At 40.6% G+C, this 12387-nt stretch overlaps 1 protein-coding gene across 1 annotated transcript in view; it reads right to left on the bottom strand.

The window, feature by feature from the left end:
* Positions 1-12387, bottom strand: part of PARD3B (par-3 family cell polarity regulator beta) — a 427889-nt gene that overhangs the window by 96539 nt on the left and 318963 nt on the right. The window contains exon 19 of the mRNA XM_087732270.1: positions 4836-4946. Within this exon, the coding sequence (XP_087588396.1) occupies positions 4836-4946 (111 nt within the window). The remainder of the gene's footprint in view (positions 1-4835; positions 4947-12387) is intronic.

Raw genomic sequence — 12387 nt, forward strand, 5'->3', positions numbered from 1 at the left:
AACGAAAGGAGGCCTGGGGCTGAGGTCTGGAACAAATTCCCAGCCTGACAGGGACTTTTTAGGAACCTGGACAAGCAGCTGCACGGCCTGCATGTCAGATTCCCACCCACAGGACGCTTTTTTTTTTTCCTGCCAGATTTTCTCTCTTCTGCCTCAACTGTAGTGCTTAGGGTCAGGCCCAAGCTTCCCTAACAGCAACGAGCACAATGAGACCTTGATCTTGGTGAGAACTGCTAGGGAATACAAGAAGTGAAAAAAATAACGATGTCAGCATTTCAGTGCAGGATGTGGAGCTGCTTCAGAGAACTGCAGCTACAAGGCAGCACAGAGAGCTGTACTGAAAACTGAGAGTAGGACAATGGGGAATGGAATTACTAGGTTAGAGAAATACTGAATTTATTGTCACTTTTTAAGGTTCAAACCTGAAACTTGGCGGCCCATAAAAGGGGTTGCCAGGCAAATCTATGTTGAGGACCAATGGGCAACCAAGTCCAATCTTTTTGAGAAGCATCTGCACTACAGAGTGAGTGCTGTATACTCTGTCTGCATACGCCTACTAGCTCTAACACATTCTGGATGTGCCAGACTTGTTGCACATGCACTGTACAATTCCTCCTCTGTGCAAGAAGGAAATCCAACCTATTCTGAGCATGATGGACTTAGGCTCATGCAGCACACCTACATAAGAGCTGATGTTTCCAGTCAGAGCCAGAGTCACTGAGTTTGTACTGCACAGCCAACCCATAATTGTGCGGTGAACACATCTGACTTTTCTGCATGTCTGTAAATCTTGTCAAAATTGCTGGAAGAAGGCTGCATCCTTTACAGAAGGCCTATCCCTGGAATTTTGTGAGATATTATTGCACCTATCCAACACCAATCAAAAACTCCGAGAGATGGCCTACTCCTGTAAACTGGAAATGCACTTCCTACTGAAAAATATTTCTCAGCTGAGATCTTGGAACAGTATTCTGTTTTTTGGAGAGCTGCCAAGCATATATTGCATGCAAAACCAACATCCAAAACCATGCGAGGTCCACAGCTGCTAAGATGCTGAAATGCACTTGATCATTAATCCTGTCACACCCAGCCCAAAAATCAACTACTCTGACCTCTTCCACTAGCATCCAACATGGACAGCTCAGCCTTTGAAAAAAACTGTCAGATGAAAAATCATAGTATGACAGATCCTGAAATATTTAAGCAGTCAGCATTTAAGAAAACTGAAGTTTAAGCAGAAAAATTGACTTTAATATTGTAATTATTGGATTGAGGATCTGAACAAGAATTACTTATACAGCTAATCTCTAAAAGGTAAAATTAGGTGTGTGTTTAAGTTAATTCTAAAAAGGTTAAGTGTTAGAAAAGCAATTTGTATTTTGTTCAAGCTGTTAAATACAGGATTTGTTCACAGGTATCAGGACAAAACATGTTACATTTCTATCAACAGTTTTGTAGTCTGTTCTACTACTATATCCCTAGTAGTTTTAACATATACCCATTTCACTCTCAACACGAACAGATTTGAAAATCCGCCTATGTTCTAGTAAGCTTCAGTGAAGCTTGGTTTTATAAATATGAGACCAAGTATGCAGGATTGCAGCTAGTGAAGTCATAGAAGCAGATGATCTATGGTGTGGATGTGCCACAAGGTTTTCTTTGCCAATATGTGCATTAAAATCTTGGACTTGAATTACATTATAGAATTACTAAATCTTGGGACAGAGCTATAAAACTTGTCTTTACCTTCTTACTGAGCATCATCACCAGGTGAACAGTCAACAACTAAGCAAAAGGACTGAATTACCATAAAGTCAGGTAATGTTTCCTTCCACTGATTTTAATCAATTTCCCAAACAGTTCTTACCCATATATGAGAACTAGCTTCCTTATACAATTTTCCTCTAGGAAAGATAAATTCTCTTTCATTTTACGGTCAACCCAAGAAGAGTTCAATAGTCAGCCTGCAGATAGTCTTATGTGGGCAAACACGTATAGCCATGCTCTTACTTCATTTAGAAAGTTGAAGCGAATTGCTTGTTTTTACAGCATGTGTTGCATTGCTTTGGCTATAACATAGGGAAAATTTCTTTGCTCCTCTTCTATTTTTTTAATCTTTATTTTTTCATGTTAATGCCCCAAACATATAAGCTGTATTACCTGATAAAAAATAGGGTGATTATTTCTATTCTTGCGCATTATAGAAGAAGAATCAAATAAGTGAGTTAAAAATATCATCTTGGTTCATCCACTTCTCAACACACCTGCTGTTCTCCATTTCAGTCTCAAACTCTTCCAGGTCAAAACTTAAATCATTACTAGAGAAACCAGAATGATGAAGACACTGAGCTCCCGTTTCTAATGCAGCCTTACCAAGTTACTGTCAATCAGTGACTGTAATTTAAAAAAAAAAAAGCATACAACGCTACAGAAATATTAAGAACAATTATCTTGTGTCCAATTGGAACGTTAGACCTCTAGACAGAAGGGTTCATTCCTTGCAGCCTGCCAACATTTTAGTAAATGACACTGGCCCTTTAACAGATGGGATACATGCTTCATAGCTTGCCAGGATCCTAATAAAAGACACTGGCTTCTTTAAAATGAAGGACACATACCTCTCAAATTGCCAGTACCCAAATTGGGAGTCAGCAGTTTAAAATAAAGGCACTCATCAATCTGGCAAAATCAAGGACACGGCACAGAAATTTTAAAACAAATGGTACAAAGTTTCTCCTGACATTACTTAACTTAGATGAACTAAATACTTAAACACTGGCTAAGCATATCCAGTAGCAGCACTGTAGCAACTGGATACCTTACTAGCTTTTAAAACGGTAAATATTAGCAGCAGACTTCAAGGGTTGGGGTTTGGATTTATTTCTTTTCCCCATCAAACCCGGTAGCTACCACTTATATGGCTGACCGCACACTAAATATGAGCAGCAGACTTCAAAGGTTGGAGTTTGGATTTATTTCTTTTCCCCATCAAACCCGCTAGCTACCACTTAAACGGCTGACCACGCACTGCATGACTTGAATGAAAGCAGGGCATCTTTTCCCTGGGCACTGACCAGCACCACAAAGGCTGGCCCATGTGGAAAGACCCTGCCTGCCCAAAAGGAACCATATCTGCTTCCATCCCATCTCCCAGGAGCAAGATGCTCCAGTGAGGGAAAGAGACTTCTGAAAGCTTTCCCTATGCTCTGACAACCCATATTACTACAACTTGGAAAGTTTTACAGCAACTGCAGACACCTCTTCAGACCCAGCAAGTATAGGCTCTTTAACTTTTCTGATAGCAGCCATCAGAGGGAAACAAAGACCTTCTTCAGCATATCATGAAGTACTTCTGGATGAGTAAGGGAAGGGGAGAGAGGAGTTTGCTAAGCCTTGTCAGCACTTACAAACTGTCCCCAGTTCCTGAAGGGAAGACATGGGGGAAAGCAGAAAACTATAAATTCTCTTTGTCTGGAAAGATAACAAAGTTACTAAGATTGGGCATGAGTATTTTATGAGCAAGAGAGAGAACTGGGCTTATTCACATTAGTGGTTCCTTTCATTTCAGTCTCAGAGCCTTACCTCAGAAATATGGGAACTCACAGCTGGCACACACCCAGCTTCTTGCCTTGCCTATCTCACCCACCCCACTGCTTGCAGACCCCTGCCTCTTCAGACTGCTTTCAACCATTTGAACCTGCATTCTTCCTGGTGTCTCTTAGCGTACTCAGGATTTGTTGAGTAGATGTTTCTGCAACATGTGGCTAAACAGCAAATGCTGTGCAGAAAAGAACATACCTACGTAGAAAGACTACCATTTGATGACACAGCCAGCTGAAGCCAAAGAGGTCTGAAGTGCTGGAAAACACAGCAGAGGCTGTCAGGAGAGAAGGGAGGAGGTTCTTTGTCGTGGCTTAACCCCAGCTAGCAGCTAAGCACCACACAGCCACTCACTCACTCCCCCCACCCTGGTGGGATGGGGGAGAGAATCGGAAGAGTAAAAGTGAGAAAACTCGCGGATTGAGATAAAGACAGTTTAATAGGTAAAGCAAAAGCTGCGCACGCAAGCAAAGCAAAACAAGGGATTCATTCATTACTTGCCATTGGCAGGCATCTCCAGGAAAGCAGGGCTCCATCAAGAGTAATGGTTACTTGGGAAGACAAACATCATCACTCTGAACGCGCCCCCCCACCCCTTCCTTCTTCTTCCCCCAGCTTTATATACTGAGCATGACGCCATATGGTATGGAATAGCCTTTTGGCCAGTCTGGGTCAGCTGTCCTGGCTGTGCTCCTTCCCAGCTTCTTGTGCACCTGGCAGAGCATGAGAAGCTGAAAAGCCCTTGACTGGTGTAAGCACTACTTAGCAACAACTAAAACATCAGTGTGTTATCAACATTACGCTCATACTAAATCCAAAACACAGCACTACACCAGCTACTAGGAAGAAAATTAACTCTATCCCAGTTGAAACCAGGACATCTTGCTTTAGAGAAGTAGAGAAAAAAAATTACTAAGTCAGCTGGTCTTGGGAATCGGCAGAGGTGAAACAGGTTTTGAAGGAACTGCTCTTCATCAGCTTAGCAGAAGTTGGGATCTGAATAGCAGCTACCACAGTGAAGTGCACAGAAACTGCAGGAGACAGACAAGCTCCTGTCATACAGCAGCCCCGACTCGGCCAGGAGATTTGCCTAAAGCTCTGCGTTGCCTGGACCCGACTGCCAGCAGGCATGGTCTGGGACATCTCCAGCCAGGCTGGCTGGCTGTCCCTTCAAGCAATCCCTTGCTTTGAAGTTCTTCATCTGATGAACAAAGATGCTGCCACCATTTACTCACCTTTCACGTTCATCTTTCATTTTCTCCAGCTCCTCCTCTTTAAGTATGCCTTGCTTTGCATTCCCCTTCTGATCTGTTTTCCCACTTTTATCTTCTTTTTTCTTTCCAAATCTGTTTAAGATATCAAGGAAGGAGTCAGGAGAAAATAATTACTAGAAGAAAAAACAGTACTTATCTATCATAAAACACAGAAATATTAGCCAATCAAAACACTGTGAGTTTTTTATCTTAGTCACTCATAAATTTCCCACGTTGCAAAATAATTTACCAGTATTAAATGGGCCATATGCAATAGGAAGGACTAGTTACAAATTGATTTGGACCCTGTACTTTCAAAAGCTATTGCTTGAGACAAAGTTGAAAAGCCCCACCAAACCTACAATGCAAGGCACTGCAGGGCTGGACTATTAATACAGCACATTTTAAAGCAGCTAAAGGTTCTTCTTACCACAGGACAGCTCTCTGAAAGTAATCCGCAGTGGCTGTTGTCCAGCAGCCAGACTGGACCATGTGTCCTGCTCTTACCGGTAACTATTTTCTCTCATTCATGTCTGGCCTTAATTTAAGGATTTGTTCTTTGTTTAAATGAGGATGCAATTGGAAAGAACAAAATCTTGCTATGTTCTGAGAGTACAAAACTAGACAGCTCATAAAAGCTCTTTTTTAAAGTACTTCTGGGTTTTTCTTTCTGCCTAGTAATACGCTATCATGTAATATTTATGCTGGGAAAGTCCTCCAGAGACCCCAATCAGTTCGGGGGGTCCCACTGTTCTATACACTGTACAAATATGCATAACATAAGTCTGCTTTACGCAGCCTATAAAAGGTGACTGAACTAGGGAGCTACATTTCATTTCTGATGGAGCTAGACAGAATACTGGGGTCAAGTATGTCAAATACGTTCATGAATTATGGGCCAAAAAGTATAAAAATCTCCCCTCCTCTTCCCCGACTTGAAATTCTTAGTTCCACAAGTAAGTAAATGATCAATCTGTGTCTTCCCATGCAAATTAATGTGTCCTTGTATGCATGACAACAATGTAAAAGTAATTTCTTCATTAAATATACCATATTGCAAACTAATTACTCCGACTCAAAACTGCAAACTCTTCTGTGAAAGTCTGCAGCATTGCCTTGGTGATCCTTCTTTTACCCTTTTTATTTTTCATGTCAGCCCAAACTGCCTCAAGTGGAATACCTGAACTACCGTGCATATACTTAAGCTGTAAATCATTGACTTTAGGTTTCTCCTCTGACCAAAGCAGAAATCTTGCAAATACTCTGTCAGGCTCATAAGTTAATGATCCAAATTTTTTTGAATTTAATCAATAATTCTGAGCTTGTGGTCAAATGAAGTTCTTAGGGATTCTGCAGCAAGTCTTCCAGACAATAAGAACTGGTTAGAAGGAGAATGATGGGCACGAGAGACAGACATGTAGCATGTGGTGCTAATGAGAGGAAGGGCAAATACTACAGGTAATAACAGGAGATGCTTTATCATGGCTTTGTCATGGACTGTGCTGGGGAGTAGGAAGAGTCATACCTCAGTGCATGGTTTTCTCTTCCTTTTTCTTATGTGTGGCAATAGAGACAGATGGCGTCTTACATTCTTTGAGGGATCCTTTGATCAAAACATACATATACCTCATCCACAAACAATCTTTAATTCTTTTTTTATGGTCCCTACTCATTTCAGTGCTTCCAGAAAGACAGCAGATACTTTCCATGCTTTTGCTTTTCCCGAGTTCAGAGCAGCACACCGATTGCACTGCTGCTCTCGTAGTTTTAGCAGTCCCAAGAGACTGTGGAGCCACAAACCCCATCAGAGGGTGATGGTGGCAGTGAACGCAGCAGATGGGAAACACAAGGGAGAGACAGAGGTTGTACCTACAGAGTGAGAAGATACAAAGTGAGAAGGGCTCACAAGATAGGAAATGAACCAGGTGAAAAAGAAAAGTCAGATGAAACTCTGCATATATTGCTCTCTACAGAGATGTCAGGCAGCCAAACAATAAATCGCCTGGGGATGAGCACCAGCAGGCTGCACCTGAAATGCCCCTGCTTTTGAACACTTGCCGATGCTGGGAAGGTCTCATGGCAGTTTTCTCAAGAGAGGCCGTATTAGCACCTGCATCTTGGTCATAATCCAACTCTGGTACTTTGTTTATATTCAGGCTGCCTGCTTTTCTCCCACAGTTTCAATTATGGGTTTGTGGAGTCTCATATTTGAGTGTAGTGTGTATTGATTTTGAAAACATTATTCTTGGGCATTTTGTATTGCTGCAGGGAGTTGAAGTTGGATACGTTGCATACTCAAGAGAAATGTAAAAAAATCTTTAACGTACATCCCTTTCAAGTCTAGGTATTATTTCTTGCTTACTGGGGAAATACATTTTAAATAAAATAAAGCGACAATTTTGATTGTAATAACTGCCAACATGACAACTCTCAGCAAAAATAGTGCTGTTTGCTGGTAGAGCTGCTCTTGCCATAAAGTTGGCAAGTTCCAGTGTAATTATAAATTGGGAATAGTGAGTTGGTCTTGATGAAAACAACTTTGTTTTTTCCCTATTTTTGGCTTCAGATGGGATTTGTGCAGGCTTACAATTTTTACCTGTTACACTAACTATACAGCATATAGCTCAAGGCTAGGGAAACGTTCAGACTTTTGGCCTCTTTTGCACATTGCTATACAATAAAAATCCATTCTCTTTTATTATTATTGTAATACGTTTTTCAGCTCAACAAAAATCTTACAGAAACATTACAAAATAAAAGCAGCAAAAATTTAACGCTTAAGACAAGCAATAGATAATAGACAGCATTAAACCACAAAAAACCCAGTATCATCTCTGCCTGAATTTATACACCCTGTCCTAAAATTTATGGTCTGCTCACTGATGCATTCTAATTGCCATGGGCTTCTGATGATAAAATTAACTTGCACCCCTTGTAATTTTACATGGCCTTGTGCACTACAGACTTAATGGTTCTCTACTGCTTATAGGGAAAAAAAAAAAAAAAAAAAAAAGGAGTACTTGCTGCCCAACTGGGTTTGATCATCTTCTCATTGATATCAACGTGAGGCCCCCTCCAATGATTTCAACAACGACAGGATAAAATCTATTGTCAGAATTATACTATGGAATTAATCAAATCCATATTAAAATTATATGAAAACGGAATGGCTTTAGGATATGAAGTTTCCAGTTCTCCAGGCAACAAATAATTGGATTGTGGTAAAATCTGCCTTCCATATTAATACTATTGTCAGAAGAATAAAAACATTAAATGAAAAAAATGTATGGCACGCGAATTTTTGAAAGGCCTGTTTTGCTGTACTGTGCACAGCAAAATTCTCTTCAACTTAATATCTGATGGAATTGTTACTCTGAAAGCCTTACGTAGCAAAAGCAGAAATATAACTAGAAGACCTGAAAACAAATGGATCGGCTGCATTCTCTCGTTCTATATTAATCTATAATCAATTTATGTCAAACGAAGCCACTTATAATCATAATGACAATAAGGAAATAAATCCACATCTTCCCAGGTTGAGTGACTGCCCCAGTTCTCTGATTATCCACTGTAAATGCCTGGGAAGTACTGTTAAAGAAGTTAAAGCCCTAATAACCTTAGTATACTTTTCAATTGAGAAAATTAATATTCCACCTACTCAGAGCATAGTCCTCCTGTAAACAAAAGCATAAAGGGATTTTCTTTATGTGATCAGACCTCTGAGCACTTCATCCTTATGGGAAAAGCCCATACACAACAGTTGAAAACACGAAGTGCAAGACTGAGGAACCATCCTATTTCTATTAATTTCAAAGGGTGTCCTGCAAATAACTACAATTTTTCTCCTTAGAAGCATTAAATAAATGAAGTCTCTGAATACCAAATGTGTGTTGTCTTCTTGCAGTATTTATTACCATTCTATCAGCTATAACATTAAAGCATAGGTATGCTTCTTTTCAAGACTTCCAAGGGATAAAAAATAAAACAATCCTTCTATAGGCCTGCTCTGTTATACTTTGAATAAACATCTTCTATACAAGACCTAAAGCTGTGGTCATGGCAACACTTCTTTTCCGTGTGGAGCCGTGAGCTTCCAGATCTCAAATGTGTTGATATTTGCTTCAAGGATTAAAAAGCAGGCAGGTCTATAAAGTCCCAGACTTCTAAGCAGGAGAAACATCTGGTGGGTGGAACCCTAAGCAGCTTGCTGACTAAATTCAACAATTTGGATTTCTTAGATAATTCAGTTGCCTAGATCAGTAGGTGTCACTGCAGCTAACAGGGTACATAATGGAATTGCAAACATCTGCGGGGAAATAATTATAAGGGCCCATGACACAGTCAAGCAAGATACAAAGCCTAACAATGTCATAAAATCTTGACATCTCCAGAAATGATCTGTAAAAAACCAGAATGATTTGTAAAGTACATATAAGAAAAGCTCTGGCTCCTAGTCATTTCACAGCAAATGGGGAAAAATGCTGAGATTATTAAAGCAGCTCCCTTATGAAAGACTAGAAATAACCCTTAAAATTAAATTTAAATGTGAGTAAGAATGAATGAGTGAGCAAGAAAGATAAAGATACTAATAAGGTATGATTTTCAGGTCCACACAGGGACTATAAAAAGCTTATTAACTGCCACTACTGCCGTGTGTTTTAAGTTATTTTATCACTCGGCTTTACAGCAGAAGAAATACTCTAGAAGCAGCGCTGTGCTTTGATTAATCACTTTCATACATACACTTTTACAGAGTATTAAACATTGCCATAAAGATCCTTAGTGAGTCAGACTGGTTGGTGATTACAGGCCAGGCTCATTTTACATTTATGTTAATAGCAGCATTAATGAAATACATCTTTTACATTTTTAGTGGCTCTCTAAATACCTGAAAGGTTTGTTATTAAATGTTTACTTATTGGGCAGAAGTATGCCATTGAGTATTACACCAGTGGGAGCAAGAGCTTTGCAACAGCTGAAAAAAACTACAGAAAGAGAACATGTTTTGGTAAAACAGGTTTCGACACTTTGAGAACAGAGCACACCCAGCAAGGGCAACACTGTTCAAATCTTCACCAGTATCCAAGAACGTTGAAAGTACCTCCATGACATGAGAGAAACTTCTGGTAAAAGGGCAGCTCTGCGTGGGGGCCTGTGAGCCACGGGGGCGAGCATGTCGTTTCCTTGCCCCACTGCCAGCCCCCTGCTCCCAGCGAGCGGATCCCATTCCCTCTCTAGAGGATTTAGCGCCAGTGACATCAAGATGCCCCAGTGTACGAGACCTACTGCAGCAAGACCTCCTCATGACAAAGCCTTGCCTAGAAGAAGGTTTTGACCCAGCCTCCTTGCTTTGGCAGGGTGAGAAAAAAGCCCTGATAAGATGATGAACACAGGAGAGGGCTACTTCAGCCCCTTCTGCTCCCTGCTCCTGGGCAGGTAGCGCCTCCAACTCTGGGGAAAGGGAGAGGAAGGGTAAAATGGGAATGCCACTGCTGGGCCACGCAGTGCCATGTGTGACACCAATACCGTTTGGGAAGTTGGAAAGGGATTTGGAAAGGTAAAGAAAAAAAATATCCACTTTTAGCTAGATTTGGTGAGGCTTGCTTGCAAGAAAGAGTTACACAGCTAGCCTGGTGCCCGCCTGCTCTCCCACCTGCTGGGGCTCCCTCCCAGGGCAGCACCAAGCGAGAGGCAGGCAGCAAGAGCAGCAGCTTTCTGTAGCGAACAACAGGCCAGCTTAGGCAATCAAAAATAGCTCCCATGAAAAGGGAAAAATGGCCTAACCTCTGACTTCTTATATCAGTGGAGGCACACGACAATTTGTTGAAATATCCTGTGCTACAACTGTTTTGCAAGTGTAGCTAAACTTCATGAATGTGAGTATCCTCAAATTTAGCCATCTTCAAATTACTTTGGGAGATAATTCACATTATTCTAATGCTGCGATCAGGGTTAAACTGGTTATGGTCAGCAGGAAATGAGAAGGTTATGTAGAAAATGCAAATGTAAAGAAATCCACATTATTAACACCAATATATGTTGCTCCTGTTGTGTCAACATTAAGTGAACAAGTGCCTTTTTTTTTTTTTTTTTTAATTTACTGTATCAGGCTGCTGGAGCTAGACTGACTGAGCTTCCAGATCCAGTCTAATGGGAGTAAAACTTATCTTTTTAACAACTCTGATTAAACACAACCTCCCCCCACCCGTTTATTTCTTTGATGCCCAAATTAGCATCTTTTCTGCAGCATGCTGAATTAATTAGCACAGTGACAAAGAATTAGTCCAGATAGGATCAAAGCTGAAACCATATTTATCTGGAATTTGAAATTAAGAGCAGAGAGTATTAACCCTCAACACTTCAAGGAGCTTTCCACATGGCATACTTAGTAAGCCTTCCAGGAGTTCATTCAAAATAAATCAACAGTGCAATTTTTTTCCCCACTGAAGTTTCGCTAAAAGGAAAAGAAATTTGCCATGAAGCCTGCTACAATGGGGAACTGCCTTTAATGCATACCCTGTACATGCTACTCATTATGTAACTTGTAGGCATCAGTAGAACAAAGCAAACAAAGCTGAGAAAAGACAGTTAATCACATTTGTATTAATGCTTGGATCATCACATTGTTTATAAACTTAAGGGCTAATGAAAGAATTCCCAGCACCAAATCTGAGAAGCCGCTTGCTGTAACACCTCACAGGTAAATAATCTATAATCTGCAATGGAAAGGGTCATGCGCAGTAACAAAATGTCAAACAGAAGCCCTAAATTACACAGTGAAATATACTCTGAGAGTACCAACCATGTGGACAGCAATAAAAGAAAATTTTCATTGCTGGTATCATTGTCTCGGATATTATCTGTGTTTCAGTATCAGATAAAAGACTGGAGGCTGTTTGCCATGTGAAATGCAAGAGGTTGCTCTTCTGCCTAGAAACTGCAGAACAAAGGCTATCTAAATAATCACCCTGAAATCTTTTCATCCATCATCTTCCCTAAGCCTTTGAGCCCCATATCCTTATTTCTTAAATGTGGAACTTGCTCTTAATTTAGATACAAGTGAGTTACTGTAACTCATTCTGGTAATTAGGTACTAGGAAATCCTTACCAGTGGGACAGTTCTGTCCATCTGTACCATATATCAAATCTTACTTCTGCAGCATATGAAATGACTAAAGACAAAACCCAAGGAACATGATGGCACCCTAAAACTTGGGTCTTGCAGTGGTTGCTGCAAAACCACAAAGTCCATCTGCTGAACCAATGGAATGGAGTAACTCTCATTGGCATGAAGTAAGTCTCACTGGCTACTATGTAGACATAGACAACGGAAGGCAGCTATGAAGAGTCATCCTTCATACTTCAAGGAACTTATTTTTAGAAAGCATGCTGAGGTAGTCTGAGTGTTGGAAATAGTGTTTATGAAGAGGGGTCACCACTGGTATTATCTGCCATGTTGAATGGCAGCTATGCATCTGTTTCCATGAAATGATGCTTCAGTCATCTGATGACCATGTTGCTGGTCTTTTTGGTC

The sequence above is a fragment of the Nipponia nippon genome, unplaced genomic scaffold (assembly GCF_047370975.1).
Source record: "Nipponia nippon isolate SJK-2023a ecotype South Korea unplaced genomic scaffold, ASM4737097v1 scaffold_5, whole genome shotgun sequence".
NCBI lineage: Eukaryota > Metazoa > Chordata > Aves > Pelecaniformes > Threskiornithidae > Nipponia > Nipponia nippon.